The sequence below is a fragment of the Aphelocoma coerulescens genome, chromosome 3, assembly GCF_041296385.1.
Source record: "Aphelocoma coerulescens isolate FSJ_1873_10779 chromosome 3, UR_Acoe_1.0, whole genome shotgun sequence".
Classification (NCBI taxonomy): domain Eukaryota; kingdom Metazoa; phylum Chordata; class Aves; order Passeriformes; family Corvidae; genus Aphelocoma; species Aphelocoma coerulescens.
In genome coordinates this window covers 92,283,390-92,306,351 of record NC_091016.1, presented here as the reverse complement: position 1 = coordinate 92,306,351, position 22,962 = coordinate 92,283,390, and the positions used below count along the sequence as shown (strand labels likewise).

The 22,962-nt window shown below is 39.5% G+C and overlaps 2 protein-coding genes across 5 annotated transcripts in view; one reads left to right on the top strand and one right to left on the bottom strand.

Moving 5' to 3' along the window:
• The window catches only part of IRAK1BP1 (interleukin 1 receptor associated kinase 1 binding protein 1), a 21,960-nt gene extending 9,371 nt beyond the window's left edge, over nucleotides 1-12,589 (top strand). The window contains exons 3-6 of one of the 3 annotated variants that reach the window (XR_011149989.1): nucleotides 2,598-2,728; nucleotides 6,901-7,029; nucleotides 10,388-10,592; nucleotides 12,514-12,589. Coding sequence is in view for 2 of the 3 variants with exons in the window: in XM_069011288.1 (XP_068867389.1) it covers nucleotides 2,598-2,728; nucleotides 3,734-4,004 (402 nt within the window). In the remaining variant the exon portion in view is untranslated. Of the gene's footprint in view, nucleotides 1-2,597; nucleotides 2,729-3,733; nucleotides 4,056-6,900; nucleotides 8,332-10,387; nucleotides 10,593-12,513 lie in introns of those variants that run through there. The other 2 variants (XM_069011289.1, XM_069011288.1) reach the window with 2 other exon arrangements.
• Nucleotides 4,113-22,962, bottom strand: LOC138108512 (uncharacterized). 2 transcript variants are annotated; one of them, XM_069011290.1, is made up of 8 exons: nucleotides 22,591-22,962; nucleotides 18,753-18,834; nucleotides 12,489-12,651; nucleotides 11,194-11,283; nucleotides 9,268-9,338; nucleotides 8,348-8,511; nucleotides 6,444-6,554; nucleotides 4,113-4,550 (listed from the first exon to the last, which is right to left on the bottom strand). In XM_069011290.1, exons 2-8 carry the CDS (start codon nucleotides 18,784-18,786, stop codon nucleotides 4,455-4,457), a joined length of 729 nt encoding a protein of 242 aa, XP_068867391.1. In that variant the 5' UTR covers nucleotides 18,787-18,834; nucleotides 22,591-22,962; the 3' UTR covers nucleotides 4,113-4,454. The 2 variants fall into 2 exon arrangements, with proteins under 2 accessions (XP_068867391.1, XP_068867392.1); XM_069011291.1 differs by lacking the exons at nucleotides 18,753-18,834; nucleotides 22,591-22,962 and adding an exon at nucleotides 14,617-14,811.

Sequence of the window (22,962 nt, the reverse complement as noted above, 5' to 3'; positions counted from 1 at the left end):
AGCTTTTCAGTATCCATGTGCTCCAGTGTGAGTACTCTTCCTCACGGGCTGCCCCTGGATCTCTGCACCCCCTGTGCACCTCATGAATTACAGGGAACCAGTTTGTTGTATTATAGTCCTCACCATGGCTTGCAGGAGAATCTCAGCTCCGGTGCTTGGAGCAGTTCTTCCCTCTCCTTGTTTTTCACTGACCTCAGTGCCACCATGTTGGTTCTCCTCATGTGTCCTCACTTTTCCTTTTTCCCCTGACTTGGAAGGAAGTTGGTGTCTGTAAGTTTCAGTTGAGAGGTTGATCTCGTCTGGGCTCTGCATTGGGGAATTGCTCTCCATGGCTCTCACTGCTGGCCACATGGCCCCTCAGGAGGGCCCCAGCAGCCACCTCACCACCCCTCGGGAGAAGAAGGAGAACTTCCTGCGCTTTTTCCTTTCTTAAATATGTCATCACAGAGGAGTTACCAGCTTCTCTAACTGGGCTGGTAACCTGCCCATCATCAGAGCCTTCAGTGATTGGCTCTGTGCTGGACATAGAAGTTTCGAGCAGCTTTTCTCCTGCCCCCACCAAAAACCAGGCTGTGTTAAACCAACACGCGTTCTGATAGGATGAAGATTATGTTGGTTTTTGTGCATTTCTTAATACACCTGCCTCCTTATAAACCATAATTTCTTGTCATTTACAGCCTTATCCAAACCTTGGAATGTCTCTAATAGTTTTGCATAGCCTCATGTTACTTTTTCACACTTTTTAACCTTAATAACTGATGATGTTAAAACATTTCTTTGCATTTTAATGTTCAAGTATCCTCTGTAAGTGGAATTTATTAGATGTAGCTCTAAATGAAAATTGGGATTTTTTTTAGGAGGGGGACAGCAAAATCAGTTATTGCTCAGTTGTTTTCTGCCCCTGAGGGTACCTGATCAAGTGCTTCTTTTTTAACAATAAAGTTCCTGAGTGCCCAGAAGTGCCCCAGTCTGAGCAATTTATCTCCTGCTTAAGACCCGTTTTGTTTCATCATTGTTTTGTTTCATCCCCTAGAAGGAACAAATCTTGTAAATGCTGATGGCAATCTGGAAAGCACTATGACAGTCCTCATAGTGAGACTTTCCACAAAATACAGCTGCGACGCTTTTCTGGCAAAACATCACAGGGGGTTGTATGCTTTTTATATGTATGGCAAAAACTCCCACTGAAGAAAAATATGTAGGCATAGCCTCATCTTCAGTCTCTGTTCAATCGACACTGGGCTTTCCAGAGCCACTAAACCAGTGCAAGGGTCCAAGCCAGGATAAGGTTTAGGTACTACACCAAAAGGCTATCAAGGGTAACGAGATGGGAGCATTAATTACTTTGTGATTATTGTCAATAACTACTTTTTACCTTTTATGTATATGAGTTAGCTCCCTCCTCTCTCACTGAGAGACTCAGCTTCCTTGAATTATCTCATTCTCCACAGGGTGAATCTCTGGTATGCACACAGGAAGCTGCTGCAGTGCAGCTGACATGGTGTAACTTGGATTTCTGTGTAATATCCCTTCACTGGGGTAGATTGATGCATAGACTGCAGCAACCACAGGGGTAACTGTATATCACAGGTGCTGGCAGTAGAATTCACTGCAGGTTTTTTGTTCCACTCCTGTGGAAGCTGTATTAGTATGTAAAAAGAAGGGAGTCAGGGATAAAGAGAGAAGGTGAACTTGACTCATGGTGAGAGCACTGTACTGGAAGTGAAGGTGAGATTTTAGTTTTTCCAGAAAAATAGTTAGGGATCCAAGATTTCTGATTCCTGAATGCTGTATCAGCTCAGTGTCATTGCTTCAGTCCTGGCAGCTGAGCTCTGCCACAGAGAAAAGCTGACTCCTGCCTGGAAAATTGCTGCCTGCCTGGACTTTCCACCAGGAAAACTGTAGGGCTCTGGATCCAGGACTGATAGTGATGCCTGCTTCATAGCATTTGGAAAAGCACCTGAGTTCCTAATGCATCTTCATTTAATGCTTCTTAAAGCCAGAGACACCTTAGGTGTGTAAACTGTTTTAATCCAAGTCTGAAATGCCCAGCTCCCTCTCAGCACTGCAGTGAGTCTGTTCAGAAAACACAGGATTTGGAGCCCACTGCAAGCTGAACTGGGCTCAGCTTAGCTTAATCTCATAGCTCAGGTCTCTTGAATCTAATACTTGGAAGTAAAATGTAGTTTTCCTTCATGCACAATGTTTTCCACATCATTTTGCTTGAGCTTCTGCATAATTAACATCTAGCAATCTAAAAAGGGAAGAACCAGGATGCATCTAGTCATGTGCCCCAAAGAGCATATTTCATTCTTCAGATTGTCTACATACCAAGAATGCCATACTTCCTCAGAAAGCGATTTCTTAATCCTCCATTTTAAACCATTTAATAAACCTCTTTCTGTTGCAAACCTAATGCTAGTCTCTAGGGCTGTATAGAAGCCTTACAAGTTCATAAATGTTGGAGTTATATACAGGACTAGTATGTTTATTTACCTTGTAGATGTCTGGCTTTATACTGATTTAAATAAAAGTGTTGAGTCGTAGTGGAAAATGAAAATACTACTCATGTGATATCTGTGTTCACTCACTCCCAGGTCTGTATCATATTCAGTGATTTTGGAAAAATGCAGAGTGTTTGCAATCTACTCATTGAAAAATTAGGAACCTCTGTTACCATCAATCCACCTCATTTCTACCATACACCAGAAGCCATAGATACCCTTCGGTAAGTTCTCTCACACACCACAAATTTTACAGCCTCAGTTAATATGAATACATAATTTATGCTGTTTGCAATGGGAGCAAGTAGTTTCCTTCACACCTATTAATATTCATGTTAGAGATTTCAGTATTTAAGTATAACTTATAAATTAATGCTGTTCAGCCTAGAAGATAGAACTTGTCCCTGTGCAAAAGCAGAATGTAATAAAAATATTTTCCCACTGATTTCCACTGGAGTATAATCTGCTGTGAATCTTAGGTCAACAGAATTTGGCTTTGATTGCATCATCATATGTAGAGTTCATTTGTATTTATTCATAAGGGTGCAAGTGTGTTACCAGATGCTGATAATTTTAAGTACCCTTGCCAATTCCTGTTACTGTTAGCTGCTGACATGATCTGGAAAGAGCCCTGTGTGGCACTTCCTCAGCATCGAAACATGCTGCCCTGAAGCTCACAATCTTGATATGTTTTAAGCATTGACTATTCAAAGTCCAGGCTTCTCCCACAAAGTGGGAGGGACAGAAGGAAGTTTAGTCTTGGCTGGGGTTTTGCCTCTTTAAAGAAAGAACTGCCTGGTCCAAGAAGCAAGTTTGATTAGCTGCTCTTAATGGTTCCAGAGATGCCAAAAGTGAATGTCAGAGGTATCTACAGGAGATCAGGAAATCTGGCCAGTGAGGTTAAGCAGGTGCTACTGTGCCTTGTAGCTGAGCCACTGAAACGCCTGGAGCTAGGGTTGAGCTCTTGCTCTGCGCGACTCAGCGTGGATGCCTGCAGCATACAGCTGTTGGAAACGCTTGATCTCATCGGAACTAGTGAGGATGCTGACATTTCCTCCACACACTCTCCCCTCAATGCCCAAGCTGTGGCCCAGAAGCTGGGAGAAGGTGATATGCCTTAGCATCTCTGCAGTTACAAAACCCGAGATGTTAAAAAAAAAAAGCTTGGCAGGAACACTGGTACATCAGTTGGCCCTGCTTGTTAGTGTGCTGCTGCTTCTACCTCTCAGCCGTCAAGTATGTGTCACTGCTGTTGGAAACACACGCCGGAAAGCCCAGGAAGTCTGTCGACTGTTTGGCCAGGCATTGGGAAAACCTTTATTGATAAAAGAGGAAGAAACAAAAGAATGGGGAGGCCACATAGACAGTCACCTGTCACACTCTGCTGATTCACAGACTCTGCAGGAAAGAATCCAGAATGCTACTGCTTATGCTTCTTGTAGAGTGTTTGCTGTGTTTGAGATAAAGGGAAAAGAAAACAGAAGAAACAAGTTGCTCTAGAAACTTTCAAATCCTACACATTTTCATAATAAAATTCTTATGCTTTCTTAAGTTTTTTGATGTTTTTTTTTTACTTCATTTTTATGGTAAGTCTGTCCCCTAAAATTAATGTTACAATTAATTCTGAAAGTACAGTTCACAACTGCTTATTTTGTTCCCTGGCCCCTGTAAAACAACAATATATTTGATGTGCCAAATGTTTGGTACTCCTGCTGAAACTGGGCTACATTTACACCTTTCCTCCCAAAACTGGAAGGAAATGAATCCTTATTGCTGCATCGTGGCAAACTGAACATGCAATGCATTCGCTTCTAACAAAATTGAGTGTTCAACATAAAAACTGCTTAGGAATGTTTTATTTCATCAAAGGAAAAAATACACATTTTATCTTGGTGTCTGTTTGCTCAGGTTTAAAAAGGACATCTGTTGTATGAACAGAGACTGAAGTACTCAGTCATGAGGGTAGAGTTTTTTCAACCATGGCTGCATAATATATTTTGATCCATCATATCCACTGAAGTAGGTTTCCATATCAGGGTGATACACCTGAGAAAAAATATTTCAAGTTGAAGAAGCATCATAATTGGCAATAAATACAGATACTTAAACAAGTAATTGAAGTTACTACATTGTTTGAAGACTCCTCATGAGTTTTTAATGTACATAGAGGTACTTTTAATGGGATTTTCTGTGTACCATAACCAAATTTCTGCCATCAGAATAGCAGCTCTCTCCAAGTACTTTACTAACATTGAACAGATTATATGAGATGTTAAAAGCTAGATTTACACCAGCATCAGTGTTTTAAAATCAGCACTATTTCTTACTGAAGTAGTTCCCACTCATGTTGCTGTTAGAGCTATTTGGTATTTCTTTTGCTGGATCAGTTATCTAATCCAGTGAGGCAGCAGGACCAGGAGAACAGAAGAAGCGGTGGGGGAAATGGTGAAGACAGACCCAGGTGATGGCCTTAGGTCCAACATGAATATGCAAACCCGCCAAGGACAATCCAAGCCTTGTCTGCATGCAGGAAGCCCACAGTGAGCGGCTGAGGACTGTCAGCTGGGAAAGGGTCGTGACAAGTCTAAGCATTTCTGGTCGCTCAACTCTTCAAGAAATTCTGTGCCTCTTCTGCTCTACAAAAGGCTGAGAGAGGGCAATCCACAGACCTTTTGAACTTGAGGTACAGGCATGACTCACCATCTGTTACTAATCTCAGCTAGACAACTTCAAAATACCTGGTTTTGTGAGCTTGTTACCAACAGTTCCTCTAATAATCTGTGTGGAGAATTAACCTGCCATGCAGGTGAATAAAGCAATTTGATACCTTAAAAGCTAATTCCACAAAGTAAATATTTAAGATGAAGTATATGTTTCTCCCCATGGAATATAAAGGAAACTGAAGGTAGCCAGCTGACCGGCATAGTGAAAGGTGCATTTTTTAGACACTGTGGGCACAATCCAGTTTTAAATATTTATAATGCTCATCTGGAACAGCATAGTTTCTGCTCCTAAGTTCAGGCATGTTGGCATATTTTATATTACAATCGGTGGCTAAAACAGAATGGACTGAACTGAGGCTTCTCCCAAATAAAAGAGGTGGTGGTGTCACACTGTGGTTGAGAGGGGTCCTTTATGTGCAGCAACACAGTTTCAAGAGAGCATGGAGAGTCTTCAGGCCAGTCTGACTTACACAATTCCTTTGGGAGGTTTTCCCAAAAGGCAGAGGATGCCAATTTGAATCTCCTCTGACTAGACCAAGCATCATCTCCTGTTAGATGAATGGTTCACCTACTTGCTGTTATTTTAAATACAGACCCTGCCACTATCCGCAATTTGAAAGAAGGCATCCACAACAGCATAGGGGTCCCTTGCAAAAAGCCATTTGTATGTGGCATGCATGCCTGAAGGCTGTTTTCTGGATCAGAGTCTCAGACTATTTTAAAAATCGGTGTGCCTTGCATAAGCTGCTAATCAAAAGTTACTTCAACCCTGATACACAGAACAGAATTTTTGGCTCCCAAAGAGTTTTCAGTTAAGAAAGGAGACATTCTTCAGTCTGAGCAGCAGCTGAGCAGGAGCTGTTTGAAATGCAGATTTTTGAGACTAGAATTGAGAAACCAACATACTTTGCTAGATCCCCAGAAATCCTAAAACAAAAGTCTGTGTCTGCAACAGCCTATATATAATGGAAATCAAGTTGCTAAAACACCTGCCTTAGCAGTTGGATACTTTAAAGTGGGTAGTACCTGAGTTTGGTCATTTTTCAGCTTCCAAAAACCCATGCTTGAAAGCACAGCAGCAATTTGTTTATCTGTTCTCTTTATTAGTTTTCACTAACTTTGCAACCTAGCTAGTATCTATTAAGCCAAAGGTCAGCCAACTTTTAAACATACAGGATAACAATCAAGTTGCAACTGAATAAAAAATAAATACTACCTCTAATCCCATAATAATTGTTATCTCTTCCTCAGGAACATAAGCTGTAGATTTGCCAAATCCATTTGCTTTGTTAATTAGAATTTGATAGTGAGGGGTATCTTTTAGATCCTGTAAAAATAGAAAGAAAATAAATAGCCTCAAAGAGACATGATGACTAAAGATTACATATTATCATCAGTTAACTTTCAGTAGACTTACAGAACCTAAATCCACATAGATAGATAGATAGATAGATAGATAGATAGATAGATAGATAGATATACACAGCCAGTTCATTTTTTTTATTTTACCAACGTCAGTTTGGAGAATTAAGTATAAAGCAATCAGAACTGCAACACACGAAGTTCTTGGCATATCTGAAACATTTTTAAGAGTCAAGAGTTTTAATTAACCTTTTTTTCCCAAAGACCTTGCAAGAAACAAGACTTACAATATCCCTGCTTTTTGTACATAGGCCCCATGACCATCTGTTACCACCCTTCTTCCTTCAGATGTGGCAACTGAACTCCAAAGAGGAAGAGACAAGTTCAGAACATAATGTCACCTCCAACAACCAATGGTCCCAATCCTGGAGAGAGCTAAGGCAATTTCTATGTGTATTTATATGAACCTTCCAACAAAGAAGTGCCTATGAAAACAAATCCTGGGCCAGGGAATGTGGGCCACCATATTCACTGCTATCCATAAACATTCTTGCCAATCTAAACACAAAAAAGTGAGGGATGAATACAGATAGAGTTCACGAAGCAATAAGTATCGATCAATGAGATCAGGCAGTGGCCTCTGCTCAGTGATTTTGTAAAGATCTGTAACTGAGAGGAAGGCAAGGAAAAGTTGGGCTGAAAACCTGCTTGATATTTTGAGGGATTTACAAGGACTAAGCTCAGTAGTTGCTGCCTGAAGGTCAGAAGGCATTTTACATAGCTGGTGCTTATGTCGTGATAGGCAAAGGCAACTAAAACCCCAAAACCAAGAGAAGACATTTAAACCCCTCGTCATCGCTATTGAAATTAAAACTATAAGATGAACACAAGGCCACTGGGACAGCAGAACAATGTAAGGTGCATAAAAAGAATCAGTGTCTGCTGGGAAATTCTTGGAGGACAGTTGGATAAACTTACATCAGGGAAGGAAACAAATGCACAAAATGGGACTGAATGTCAGTTCCCAGCTGAACACAAATTTTCTGCTATAGGCAAAGATTTTCATGTTTTCCTCATTTTCAGTCCTCTTTGACTTAATGATTAGTGTCTTCCTGCCACTTAAGCAGCATGTCAGCGGCATACAGAGTATGCAGCACTGCATTACCAGATTATCACTGTCAACAAAGATTTAGCATCTGATTTTCAAATACAAGGACTTAAGCTAGAGAAGTTCAAAGTCTTTAATAATTCTAACAAAAATGTGTTTTTAAATAGATTTATACTCCAAGTAACCAGATCCTCAAAAACATTGCTTTCTCACTGAAACTGATTAAACACAGAGGATTATGTGCATTTCTTAGGTGCAGTGAAGATGCCACCAATTATGAATAACCAGATAAAAGACTTAACAGCTTCTTAACTGTAGTAACACAGCAGGGGAAATCCTTTCAGACATAATAGGGTAACACTGCTACTTTAAAAACAACGCTGTGTATAAAAACTGAGTAATTTTGAGATAGGTCCACTACAGCCCTGACCAGCGAAGCTTAGCCAGTCAGTGGTGCAAAAGCCAAGGTGTACTGGGACCACAGTGCAGAAGCAGCAAAGGTGCCACTCAGCTGCACAGGTGATACAGGACCTAGGAGTGTTTCCCACTAGGATAGCAGGACGTTGGTCTGTAACAGTGTTTCTGAGAGTATTTTAACTTGAGTTATTCTGTGTATATATTAATAAAGCAAGAGTTTAGTACATTCAGACCTGTTTCACTGGAGGATATCTGGGTTGTAGTCGCTCTTCTGGAGTGTTAGCTTTTACATCCCATCCAACAATGACTCCTGAATAGCCAAATCTTCTGTGAATTATTACCTGCCCCACACGGAACTTAATATATTCAGGCTTTGGACTGTGAACATGAGTTGATTCTAATTTAACAAAGGAAAAGACTTAGCAAGGATAAAAGTTTGAACAATTATTTTAAATATTTTAACAGAAATTCTTCTGACTTCTACCTGAATAGAACTGGCAATTAGATTGAGAGGTGAAGTTAAGAATAACAGGTGCTTTGTTTTTTCCCCCCAGAATACTAATTACTGTATTTGACAAAGGAACATCCACAAAGAAAGGCACTTTTCTATTTGTATGCCTTTGATATTACATAGGGATCTTAACAGAAGTGTAGAAAGCATTAACGTGTATGCATTGACAATTACTTCAGCCTTACACACAGTATTTTATAGTGCTCACATGTGTGATTGTGACATTTTTTGCCAGTTTAGGTCACAGGATTCTTCTATTCAGTCTGATTGCAGGGAACTTTTTTCCAGGACCAAACTGGTCAGCTGTTTCTTTTTCCTTTAATGAAATTGATCTAAATCAGTTCATTTCAATTAAGTGAAAGCTGTACCACTGTTTTGTAGGTCAATACAAAATACACACACTGGTGTATTCAGTAAAATGCATACATATAGTTACATCATACTGATACTATTAGTTACTATTACACAACATGGGGGAGAGGCCTTGGATTTTACATCTTCTGTTTTGATTACTGAATATTATCAATTATGTTTAGAGAGATGAAAAAAGGAAAAAAGTCTGTCATTTACAAATAAGGTATAGAAATCCACTATAGGCAACATCATGAGTAAAATACAAAAGGATTGCAAAAACTTCAATACCTGTAAAATAAGAATGGGGTTTTGCTTCATTGTCACCACTTCTGGTTTTGTTTTCTCCATAGTACCAATTCCTAAAATGTAAAATTAATGACTCAACATATAAGCGAGTTTTTAGAAGCAGAGTTTTAGTAATAAATCAGAAGGTTAATTATCCCAAGTGGGATACTGCAAAGCCTTTGATACAAACTTCTCTACAATTTGAAGCCTGTGTGAGTTTTACATTAAGAACACTTTTAAGGAATACACAGGAAAAAGGAGTTTGCTTCAACAGGAAAAAAAAGAGTATGAATCTCATTTCTTTGAATATGTTACTCTATAGTTGCATTAGAATTTTTATATAAGAGGAAACCCACTAATTTTATAGAGGTGAGAAAATTATTCTGCACTCTACTGCGTGATTCTTCAGTATATTTTGTAAAGTCTTTAAAAATTGGTTTCCACTGGTATGGACAAGGTGTCTGGCAACGAGTCCTTGCCTAAGGCTGCGGTAGGTGTAGCTTTTCCTTCTGCACTAGACAGAGTTTCATCTGATTTTAGAGAGTGAGGAGTAGGGGCCAGACATGTTGAGAAAAGGGAAATGGCTAGTGTTTTTCATTGCTATTGTGAAAAAGAGAAAGTGTAAAGAAACAATAAGAAAACTGAACATTTAAGCTTTCAGTTATACTTTCAAATATTCCTTCTGCTAGCAATGCAACAGCAGCAGTCCATGAACAGAGGTGTTTGGGTAACATTCTCCATCCATACTATCCAGCAAACCATTGGTGCCAAAGAACTACAGGTTGTCCTAGTCTCCTTCCTCTTTGATGGTGTCTTTCAGTCTTACTCCCTTCACCCTGCCTGGAAGAAAGTGAGAGCAGGTTCCTGTGCAAACAATGCTTTTTTAAAAAGTTTTGGTTTAGCTCAAATGTTTAGGAAGACTTAAGGCTGACAAATACCTCTTAAAAGAAAGAGGAATGGGCAAAATCTTAACTTGTCCAACTGCATTGTTTGAAATAGCAGCTAGTATGGAAGGTCTCAAATGACATTATTTTTAGGATAACCAATTCTTTATAAAATATTCAGAAGACACAAACAACTTCAACTATATACAAATAATCAATGGATCATTTGATCTTTGCAGGCTTTATCTTTAGATATGCAAGGAGCTTTCCCCAAAGTTGCAAAGCAATTTATGTTGAACCTAAGAAGAGCAGAGTTTCTGATTCCATTCATATACCGTTCCCCAAGGTTTTGCTGGGAGCAAAACTAAGTTGGGATCCTCTACAGTTCAGAGGACTTGATTGCACATGGATCGAGAATAAAGGATCTTTGAAGGTCCAGACAAGGTAAAACCTTTGGAGTGTTTCTACTGTACAAGAATTAAATCTCTCAAATGAGCCCTTCATCGAACCCAAAGAAGTCCATGAACAATCTTCTTAAATTAAAATGGTGTGTGTCTATATAATGGATATAATTTTACTTTTTCTAGACCAATCACTGTCACATGGCCAATAATCAAAATTCCACTTCTTCTTAGCGCACAGATTTTCTGTCTATGATTCCTAATTCAGATTTTCTTGAACTACCATATAGAGCATAAGATACCCAACCAATGCTTTAGCATCTCCTACAAACATGTAGTTGCTTACAGTCATTAATTTGGTTAATTGTCCTAACTTCAGTCAGATAAACTTCACAAATAACATGTACAGGAGTACTGTTATGAGATAGATTTAGTTTCACATGGAGTTCAGTTTTGATGTTTGGGTAGAATATAAGAATTAAGAAAATATAAGGTTTTCTTAAAACTGGTAGAAAGTTCCAGATCAGTCTCAAGAAGCAAATGAGAGATACTTCCTCTTTGTCACTTATTTCCCGCACAACACACCTTCCTGCTGAGAACAGACCATGTCTGAAATCTATTAAGTGCAGACGGTAACACCCTACCTTGTCTTTGAGAGCCACAGCTTTAAACGATCTGCCCACGCATCCAGACTCAAGTAGGATCTTGTTGAGATGCTCCAAGAGGCAATTATCCTTCAGAAGTAAAAATAATCATATTGTTTTTAAAACCTTCTCTACTATTCTTATACAGATTTCTAATATTTAAAGTTTCACTTCTGTAGCAAAGAGGAAGTGACTACAAGCAAGTTCTCCTCAAGATTAATATCAAGACTGCAAATGAATATTCTTTCAATCATCACTTGTACCAGTAAACCATATGTAAATTTTGGAAAATACATTTTTCATTGCAAGATTGTTTTCTTCCTGTACTCAGACCATAGGAATTGTTATATTACATTCAGACTGCAGCTTCAACTGTTACTTGAGAATAGCAAGCATGAGATATTTTTAAAATGGTGTACATAATCAAAAGACTTTTTAAAAAAGCCTCCAGGTTTTTGCATAAATCTAAATAGTAAGTAGCTGACTCATGCCATGAGGCCTGAAAATTATTTCACTCTTGGTCTTTATGCATAAGCCAAGCTTAGTTCTCTTTTCATCAGGCCAATCTTTTGCTCTTACTGCATTGGGTATTGGAGTTCCACAGATGAGCTACATAGCCAGCACACTGCACAGGCCACATTTACAACTGAGTCTCTCTTTTGTAGTTCATTTTCAATATACCAATGTTTGCCAATGGATACCACTATCAAAAATTTGGATCTCATATAATATTCTCCACTTTTTATTTGGAGATAGATGTGTGGGATTTTGTCAATACGCAGCTTCTTAATTTATACACAAAATGGCACTCCTTACTTAACTCCATCATTGTCACTGCCTTAAGTAATTTACTGTGAATGAATTTTGTTGGTTAAGAGTCTGTACTGAGACATACTATGCAAGAAAATATTTTATAACAATAAGTGTCAAAAGGTGATGGAAAATTATAACTAATGTTACGTAATCAAATGGTTAATTTGCACCTTTTGAAAGGGACGTAACCCTTAGCAACACATACTGGAATGTCCCAGAAAAGAATGAGCACTCATGCAGATTATAAAGATTTTTATGTGAAGAAAACAATAAATTGTTATTTAAATTTTGAAACACATCCTTAAGCAACTAAATACAGTCATATTAAGCCACAATGGAAAAATGCCTGAGGTATGATTTAAATGTTGATTTTGTATAGTAATACTCAATGCACCCACACTCCAGCTTTCCATGACAAAATTGGGGATGAGAAAGAGAACTCTCTTACAAATAAATGCAGTAGAGAAGGTGAGTCTTACAACCTTTCTGTTATTTGGATGCGCTCAGCAGAGTCCGTTCCGTCCCACTGAGATATGAAATACTGTGCAGGAAGAGCAAAGAGCAGCATGGAAATCTGCAGAGCTGCAGCTGCATTGATGTGAGGCATTCCAACAGGAAGTTTCGTCAAAGACACTTCACTGCTCCCTACTCCAAAAAGACGAAGAGAAAATTTTTAAGAAGAGACAAAATACATAGGGGTGAGCTTTGCTAGATGTGTAGGACTTAAAAGTTTCCTTCAGGTTCCTTTGCTGGCTCACAACATAATGTACAATCTATACTCAGGCATTTCAGTTACAGCCGGAGCATACTTAATTTAGACCAATTTAACTGCATTAAATTTGATGGTACTTATAAAAGCTAATAGAATAATAAAGTAGACAGCTTCACAAGACAAAGCAAAAACCTGCTTTTAATTTTTATGCAGGCATCTTTTTTGCCTGTAAACAGAGAGAGAAAAAAAAGAAGAACTGGGAATTTGTATGGTTGTCCAATTTTCAGTAAAAAGCTGCTGTCCATGAACAAAATTCCATGTGCTGCTTTGTTGTCTAATTCAGTGTATTAAACATGTCTGACATACCAGATTGATGGCCTCAAGAATAATCTGTTTAGATTCAGTGATAATTGCACATCTGACAGAGCTAAGGGGTATTTATTTCAGGTTGAAGGCATGTATAGCATCATACCAAGTTGATAATGTGCCACAGTCCCATCACTAGATTAGAAAAGGATTTGACATCACCTCTCATTCCATAGGCACCTGAAACACCATACTAGTGCATATTCATGGCTCTTTCTTCCTTCCCCATCCAATTAAGATACTCACCTTCACCTGAGGAGCACATTTACTGTCTTTACATTTGTGAGGCTTTTTCAAATCAGAACTAAGATGTGCTGAAATTTGAGACTTATGTCTTTTACACTTGTGTTCTCAGAGTGCCCAGGTTTACTGCACCATTCACCTACACCCACTCTCTTCTCCAGGAGCATCTGTTGTGCTCCTGCTCTCTGGAGTGGAAGACTCAGCGTGCAAGCACAAGCAATTCACCTCAGTTGTGTCCAAGTTGCTTCTAGGTCCTGCTTTCCTAGTTCATGTAATTCACAAAATAATTTGGGTTACTGTAATATACCCAGCATGTGTGCACATGGAAAGGTGGATCTATGAAAACTGTCCAGAAAAAGTAGCCAAGATCACAAAACAATGCCGAAGGAGGCTCAAAGAGTATTGCAAGGAATATGAAAACATCTTAGTGTGTGGTGAAGCCTTACCACAAACTACTTTTCACTTCTGTATCATCTGCTTTAGAGTCACCAGCAAAGAAAAAACATCTTCTAATCTCCTTTTAGACAATATCAGTAGTTATAGAGTACTTGTTTAGCCTTGTATGTTGTGGGGGGAGGAAGAGTCTCAGTTCGATCAAATAGCCACGAGCACCCTGCGAGGCCGGAGGGCTGGACAGGACCCGGGGATCGCTGCCCCGCCGCCCACAGCACTTACACAGCACAGCAATACAACTTCTGCCGCTGCACATCTTCCTCCTATTTCTAAAAATCGGCTTTTTGAGCAGCCGGATCCCCCAGACAGAAAGGATGCAGTAGTGTATAGAGAGTTAGCCGGAATCAAAACATTTTTGTGCATGTTTCGTAGCACCCGAGCACCCGCAAGAAGCGCGCTATGCCTGCTCCTGCCCGGCCCCCGCTGTACCCCGCTCCCGGCCCCTCACCCGGCGGCGCGTCCCATCCCGTCCCGTCCCGTCCCGTCCCGGCTGTGTGCCCAGGCGGGGCTGCGGGCGGCAGGTGGGGCCGAGGGGAGGGTTGTGCCCTCCCCTGCGCAGCAGCGCCCAAAGGGACCCCGGAGGGGCGAGCGCCGAGCCTGAACCCGGGCCAGGCTCTCCGCCAGGTGCGGAGGTTGTCCCCTGCTCTTGTCTTTCCCTCGAACGAAAAAGCTCTCAGGGCAGACGGGATCAGGATTTCTTAATCTCAAAATGCAACAAACACCCGCGTGGACTTTACACCCCGACGGTTTTACAGAGATTAAAATAAAGAAATAAAAAGTTCTGATTTATTTCTGCAGGCTAACTTAAAGAAAAGTAACATTTTCAGCTTCCTTACCTGGGTATTTTTTTTTCTGTGAATGTGGACAAGTGGCTTGAACCGGCTATGAATAGAAGTCCAGAGGTAGTTATCTCATGTGAAGTTTATGCAAAATGCGTCCTAACACAAGCATGAACCCAGCCTCATGTTGTGCCTCTCACCACGCTGGTGGTGCTTCAGAGAGCACCTGGTGCGGTCCCTAGGCCCGGCTTTGTCACGGCTGGATGCCGGCCCAGCTGAAGCAGGAGTGTCCCTGGCTGGTTTCGATAGCACACGTGTCAGCGCCCAACAGAAACTCCGTGCCTGCCCCTGCTGGGCTGCGGCAGGGGGGTCAAACCCGGCCGTGGGCCTCATCTGTAGCATGGATTTCTTTGGTCTAAATTCAACAGCAACCAAATTTGCTGATGGCACCCAAATCAGAGTGGGAGCAAACAGAGCAGGCAGACTCAAACTGCAAATGATGCAGAGAGATCAGAGCAATGGGAACATTACAGACAAGAATAGCAATTCATTAGTAGCAAATGTTGAGCCTTATCAAGAGAAAGGAAATGTTCTAGCCATCACTTCTTGCTTACTGAGCACAGCTCTCTGAGGGGCAAGACTGTGAAAAAAACCCAAAATGTTATCAAGCCATAGCTAGTGAATATGTGGGAACGAAAAGGCCGGGCCTGGGATGGATTTTCACTGATGTATTTAAACCTGTGCAACGTGGCAGGAATGCCCAATTGAAAACTTACATGAATACTAGCCTAGACTAGAAATACAAACTCTACCAAAAAAAAATCGTTTTTAAATCATAGAATCATAGATCATTTGAGTTGGAAGGGACCTTTTCAAGGTCATCTAATCCAAGTCCGCCTGCAATAACCAGAGACATCTTCAGCTAGATCAGGTTGCTCAGACCAACTATTTGCCTCACACAGCCCACCCCGAGGAGATGATGTTTGCATCACACCAGCCCAAGCAGTGGTAAATACTGGGACCTAACAGCTCCCTTGAGCAAAACCTCAGGAGCCACGTGAACACCTGATCCTCCCTCAGGGAGGCTGAAGGTTTTAAAGTGTGACTCAGCTTATTACTACCCAAACATTAAGACACCTTCTTAATACAAAGTAAATCAAATTGCAAGATGAAGATGCTTCTTTTACAAAACAGGTTACTCCCCATGTGCTTGAGCAGAGATTTTCAGTGCAAGAGCCATAAAGAAACCAGCCATGTGTGCTCTGTCATGACTCAGAGGTGGGCAAAGAAGAGGCCAAAGCCAGAGGAAAATTACAACTTCATAAATCAGCATGCAAGAAAAACTAAACAATCCTGACCATAACACAATTTCAGATAATCTGCCCTTTCTTAAGACAACGCTTATGTGAATTTTCTAGGAAATTTTTCTAAATAACCACTGATTTCCCTGGTAAACTTTATCGATCAGAAGAGTTTAGCATTAACACACACTTTATAACCTCAAAGACTTTACAAGCACTAAACAGCATAAAAGTTTTGAGTTCTAGATATTTCTTTCCCCATGTACTTGTGCATGCAGATTAACTGGTGTCAGTGGGGGACAACAGTACAGACTGTACATACACCCAGCTCCTCATGTTGAGATTCTAGCTGGGTAAAAATAGGCAGTGTATTGAGAGGCGATCACTAATTAAAGACTTCTAAGTAGCTCTTTTTTTTGTTTAAGTTTTGACAGCTGTATTCCATTTCTTAGCAGTTCATGGAAGCTTACACCATCTTCCCTAATAATTAAGAGAATTCAAGTTTTGAATAAGGTGCTCAAATCTCAAAAAAATAACCCCACTAGATTTCCCTGCTACAGAATATAAACACAGTAATTCTTTCTAATATTTTAATCATATTCTAACTAGGTTTGCAATTTAAGTTACTGTCTTTATTATTTTGAATATCCTTGTTCAAAGTCAGATTCAGAGATCTGAGACAAAACACAAATTAACGGCTGAGGCTGCCTGGCTCTTGAATGCTAACATTGTTTGAAGTCAGTACCTCCAGGAATAGGCCTCTACAGAAATTTGATGCTGAGTTGGTTACCTGCCTCTGCTCTTGCTTCCTCCTTCTTAGTTTTTGTTGGGTTTGTTTGTTTGTTTGTTTGTTTTCATTTATTTACCTAGCTAAAGTAAAATGAAAGGCCAACAGACAAAGTTTTGGTAAAATCTCGCCATTTCAGAGACAAGGAAAGGAAGCAGAAAAGAAATTTGTATGGTTGTTAACAGACTGGGAACATCACTCCCAAATTTTCTACCCTGTCTTCCCTTCAGTGCTCACATAGATTTCAAAGTAGAAGAGAAGATTCATAAATTCTCACTGCACTCCTGTCGAACAGTAAATTAAGCCTCTTGCAGAGATTTCTTAGCACAGTATTTCTCTGAGCTAGAAAAGCAACCAGATGTTTTGGGCTTTGAATTTCCTGTCAATAGTAGTAAAAGCCACAAAAAATATATTTTGCGTTATAATTTGTTGAACAGTAACAATTTTATGCTATTTAAATTCCAGTTGCATTGTATGTTGCTTGCTGGCACTTGCTTTATTTTCACATTTGCTTCAACTAGCAACAGTGATTAATTTTTAAAGCCATTATACTTTGCTCATTTGTCTTTGGGAAAAGTGACAAACATTTTTTGCAAAGCTCATATTGATTGCTAGCGCAGGAAAGAACACAGGCTTTGGCACAGAAACTTTTCACTTTGAAAACAAAATGGTCAACTTCAATGATCACACAATTTCCTTCACTTAATGAGTGTTGTGATCTGCCCTCGTTACAGGAGGGGCAGAGTTTAGCGGTGTGGGTGTGACCAGGTTGTTATTCTATACCACACACAGCATCACCTGGACATGGATGTGGCAGGAAAAGCCAGGCACCCTTACTGCAGTTGGCCACTTTTGCCCCTCCTGCTCCAGTGGGAGGGTGTCAGCAGAGGACCTGCGGACTCCATCCTGGGACACTTTTGTGGGACATGGTGCTGAGGAAAGGCTGCAGCGTGGCTCCCAGGTGTGGCACTGCACTGACAATGACCAGGGGCAGCACGAAGCCGGCATCCCAGTGGGACCATCCTCCCCTGCCCTGGTGCAGAGGAGCGTTGGAAGCGGCAGCAAAGGCACCTGCGCAGAACTGAGCTCGGCAGAGCAACAGCGTGACCCCTACTCAGATGACCCAGCTTTCAGGGAGTTTGTCTATCACTGTTTGCCATTATTTTGGGCTGGGAAATGTTAGCCACGGGAGCTCCCCCACCATATTCCCTTTGTTTCCTGACTACCACGTGGGCAGTGCATGGGAACGATCATCCTATTGCCTTTGTCTGGGGAAACCACACGGACGTGACCCACATTCTTGTTCCTGGTGGTGAATACTTTTCTGTGGGTAAAACACCTCTTTTTATTGTACTCTGTGTGTCTTATTCCATCATTTTGAGTTTTCAGTAAGTTTTCTCTGCCCACAGTCTCTCCATTCGTAGTCTCTCCTTTTTGTCCCTCCTTTACTGGAAGGGGCAGAGGCTGGGGTGTGGCTTGTTGGGAGTTTAATTTCCTGCTGGTGTTAAAACCAGCACATGCTCCAACCGCAGTCAGGTACCAACATTTCACAGCATCTGTTAACCCTAAGCAAAGTCTTGATTCCTACACAAAGTAAAATAACCACAGTAGGTTTCAAAAAGATACCTGTCACAGAAATGGGAAGTGGGATACAATTGTATTCTAAGGATTTTGTACAGAGGTACACAGAAAAAGATTTTTTGTATCTTTTAAAAACAAAGTAAAGGTTATTAACTGCTTCAGACTATTCTCAGTAACAAAACTAAAACCCTGGACCTGGAGTTGCTTATGCTTGGATGAGCACACCACTATTACTGTAGTGCTGTAATACTGGAAATGCACATTCAAAACAACTAACACCTCCAGGACACAGCAGCAGCTCTGAAGGAAGTGTGCTGTATTTTCAGTATTCTAAAATTATTTTCTCCAAGCAGAACGCGCCAATGAGCAAAACTCACACGGATCCTTGGGACAGAGATTTTTCCTCAACTGTTAAAACAAGTCTTGCTTTTGCCAGACTTCACATGGAGTCTGGAAGGCCACAAGGAACTCAATTCGTTCCACTCTTACCATTCCACATTCCCATCACCCAGAAGCACACATACCTGCATCTGTGAGGTGAGTGAGGGTCTCTTCCATCACTTCCTTGTGTTTTCAGGTAAGGAACGGTAAGGAGGAAAAGATCATCTGATAAAGCAAATAACACGGGAAATTAAACAGAATCCACATTTCTTTTTTTCTTGCATCTATTAAGCAGAAAAACATAAACAAACCAACCCTGCAGTTTTGTGAAAACACATCCTGTGTTGATTTTTCCCTGCATCACTCACTCAGGGCAGCTAAACTGCAGACCAGTACTCTACAGGCAGGGCAGCAGGGGATGCTCTCTGCTTGAGTGTTTTTAGCTTCTTCTACAGCTGTTGGGAAGCAGAGATTTCATAGATTGGATGTAGCTCTGGTACAAATAGTTGTCACCTGAACAGGGAAGGCTTCCTGGAGGATTAGAGGCGGGTGCCATGGTGCACAAGTGAAAGCGAGCTAAGAGGACTGGCAACACGGTGTCTTCAGTGCCAGATGCTACTGCCTTTATATTGCCTCCTGAACTGCAGGGCTTAGTGAAAACCCCTACCAAATAGCAAATTCTGATCTCTATCAGAGAGTGCTCCAGTTCCAATTTTGTCTGTTCCCACTTACCCACATACCATACTACCAGATACCGCTATACCATATTCCACAAGGAATCAAAAGGAGCTGAATTTGGGGAGTTCTGAAAAGCACATACCCAATCGTCCCATAGCACAGTAAATTACTAGATAGAAACAAACACTGTTGGACAGCTTAGAAAAACATGTTTTCTATTTATTTAAAAATAAGTTTGTAGTTACTACATTGCAGTGACAGTAATTCTTACACATACATTCTAGTTTGTATAAAAGGATTCAAAGTATTATGCATCAAAACTAACATAGAAAGTGTCCACATAACAGTAAAGAAATTTCCAATCCATATGTACAAAAAGAAAGGGCACTGTTATCCTGGTGAGATACTTCAGGTTATAACATGATAATCTAGATTTCTGGAAGGAAAAAAGCCTTGATAAAGCTAAAGAATTATAGTTTTCAAAACTGTTACTCATTACATTACAACAGATTTGTGTTTTACATAATTCTGTACAAAATAAGTGTGATTTTTAATCTGAAAACCTGTCAGTTTTAAAATTAACCTTTCTAGGTAATTTGCTTGAAGTTGAGCTCCATTCTATACATATTGAAACATTATGACAGAATTTAATTCACACATGATCATTATCCAGTTGTCCACCACACTTCTGCAATTTTAGTATGGTCCAAAAATGTAACTTCTATATGGTCTCAATGCATTAGCAAACCAACCCGCGCAGATGTAAGCACAAAATAGTACATGTACATCACACAGTACGTGATAGGTACTTCTAGTTCTTTCTACTTCTAGTTTGTATGACCTCATTCTCTGTTCTTTCAGTGTAGGAATTCATACTATAGTACTACTTTCCTTCCCTAAAATGTATTGTTTGCATTATTTGAAATTAATTTCCTGATGTATTTATCTGCATTGAAAAGGATCCAAATGAGTACTTGTCTCACTACGTACCTCCTAAAAGCTAAATTCATTCACTATTATTTTATTGCAGCATATAAAGTTTCTCTCTAGAGTGCCTTGAGGCTGTTAGAACCTTGGGAAAAGGGGGGTGAGGGGGAAGCAGCTAATCACCTTTTTCTGCAATTTAAGATGTCTTTTAATCTGGCTTCCTGGCATGTTTCCTCCTCTAACACACTGTAAAAATGACATGGCAAATTCCTGCATTAAAATCAGCAGAAACACAAGAGCACCTAGAGGTTAGCTCTGGTTTAAAAGCTACCTGCTGTTTTCCCCTAGACATCATAGAAAGTGAGCAAGGTGTACTCATGATTCGAAACCAGGAAGCTACATAAGCTGTCAGTGCCAGATTTGTTATTTGAAACACATTGTCAAGCCTTGGCCAGTTTTATGAAATGTAATACACTTTCCTCTGCATACAAATAAACATGTATATACAGTAATTTACAGCAGAAAACTAACAGCCCTTTTATCAGTTGAATATCTAGGTCCCCTTGGAAACCAATCTGTTACAACAACTTCAGGGATAAAAGAAAATATATACTCATTTTACACAGTTAATTTGTCTTCATTTAGGTAGTAAACAGAAAATGAGCTTTTGCTGTTTCTAGGTGAGGTTTTAAAACCCTCTACCTTCTCTATCACAGCATTGTAGCAGAGTTATAATTAAAAATTTAAAAACTTAAAAACACTGTTAAAAAAAAAGGCAAAAAGAAAAACCTTTGACAGTCTACTGTGGACAAAATACACTATTTCAGAATAAGGTAAGGACTCAGGACACAATGTGAATATTGTGGTATGGCTATATCTTGATTGACCAGCGATGTTAAAATTACCTCAGCAAGATTCACATGCTACAAATAAAATGTGAATGCTGATGAAAGTGAGCTTATAAAACCTCTAACCTCCAATCTACTATATAAATACAGGGTGAAAGGGTTCCATCCAGTTAAGACTAATGCTTTTATAGAACCAGTCAACTATTTAACATGTGCCTAAATTCAACTTACACACTAAAGCATTTACTTGTAGTCCTCAATCCAACAAATGTGAGCAAAATATTTAAAAATGCAGTGTAAAAATCATAACAAGCTTGAAGTTACTGAATGGACAGACTGTTTTTTGTTGCATGTAGTCCTTTTTTTGGTAAGACAAAAGCCTCTGGCACAGAATTGGTACTTAAAAATATCTGTACAGCAATACAGTGAATAAGCTGTCTCTACACTACAATTTATTTTTTAAGAGATATTAATATCTATATATGGTGCATCGGGGTCCTTTATCAATTACTAGTTTTAAAAATATTAAGCCATAGTAATATTTAACTCAACCAACTCAGCCTTACAAGTCTATCAACAAACTGATCACAGGTACAAACCGGACACTGTACAAATAAACGTCTGTAAATCTTTATCACAGCAGCTGAATCACTGGAGGAAGACATTTCTCTGTAAAGTTGTATCACTGGTCATTGCCGAGTGACAGAGCTCTAGTTCAATATTGACAATAATTATGAACACTACAGTGGTAAAATTTCAGTTCCCAGAGAACACACTAACAACAGAAGCAAAGTGGCTAAAGAGTTGTTAAGTATGTAGGCACAGGTACAATGATTCCTGTTAAACATTTAGAGCACACTTATGACAGAAGCAGAAGTATTTCCTCACTGGTAGTTAAAGAACACACTGTTATCAAGATACCACTCAGCAGCAAATACCAATTTTAATGTTTCCCAGTATAGCGTAGAAATACCAGAACAGTATCCTCATATCCAGGTCAAATATAAATGAATTTAATGAATAAAACTGAGTTAATTGCTGCCAGATCGTTTGCATGTGACTATGAAGCTATGTTATTTACAATGCAAATGTAAAACAAGCACATGAGGTTTTGATACTCCATTTTCTGAACCAGTTGTTAGATATTTGAGATGGCATTATAAAACATGCATATAACTATAGTTCTTAAATTATTTCAGAACACTGACCAATAGTTTATTGCTCACATTTAAAAACCTAAGATTCTGTAATGAAAAGCTCTTTTTCTGTATTGATACAGTATCTCACAACCACCTCAAATAATAAATTTTTCCCCAACCAAAATACAGTCTGATGGTGACTGAAGTCTCATAAATAAAGTTTGCAACCCAGTGAAATTAAATTATAAAAAATAGAACTTTTAAATAAATCTGGTATTAATTTCTAATAAATTTCTAGTGATGCTTCTATAAAAACATTGACCCAAATTATCCACAGTTTATTTTTAAAGGAAAAACATTAATGTGTCTAATAAGAATCAAAAACTTACTGGCTAAAGTCACCGATATTACTGGGTGGGAAGCAGTACCCATGTTCTGCAGGTAAGGCCTTCTATCCTCGTAAAATTAAGATGTACAATCTTCTACCTACTGTTAAGGGAACGCAGATTATTTCAGTCTCCAAAACTTACACACAAGGTATTATCGATATATAAATATATACATAAACATGCCATATAAAACATTATTACAAACGGAGTAAATACAGAAGATGAATTTTAGATAAAATCTATTTTATATATTACAATGCAGATAACATCAGGAAATTACACATTTTCAAATGATTGCCTTCATCAGTGAGATTTGACAAAATTAACAAGTAGAATCAATCAGTTTTGAATTGTGAAGCTGTATTGCAACTG

Excerpts from the sequence above, each read along its gene's own strand:
- LOC138108512 (XM_069011290.1), bottom strand. The coding sequence starts at position 18,786 with ATGGAAGAGACCCTCACTCACCTCACAGATGCAG. Across the intron at positions 12,652-18,752 it reads CACTCACCTCACAGATGCAG|GGAGCAGTGAAGTGTCTTTG; the intron begins GTATGTGTGCTT and ends TTTTTGGAGTAG. Across the intron at positions 6,555-8,347 it reads GATATCCTCCAGTGAAACAG|GATCTAAAAGATACCCCTCA; the intron begins GTCTGAATGTAC and ends CTATTTTTACAG.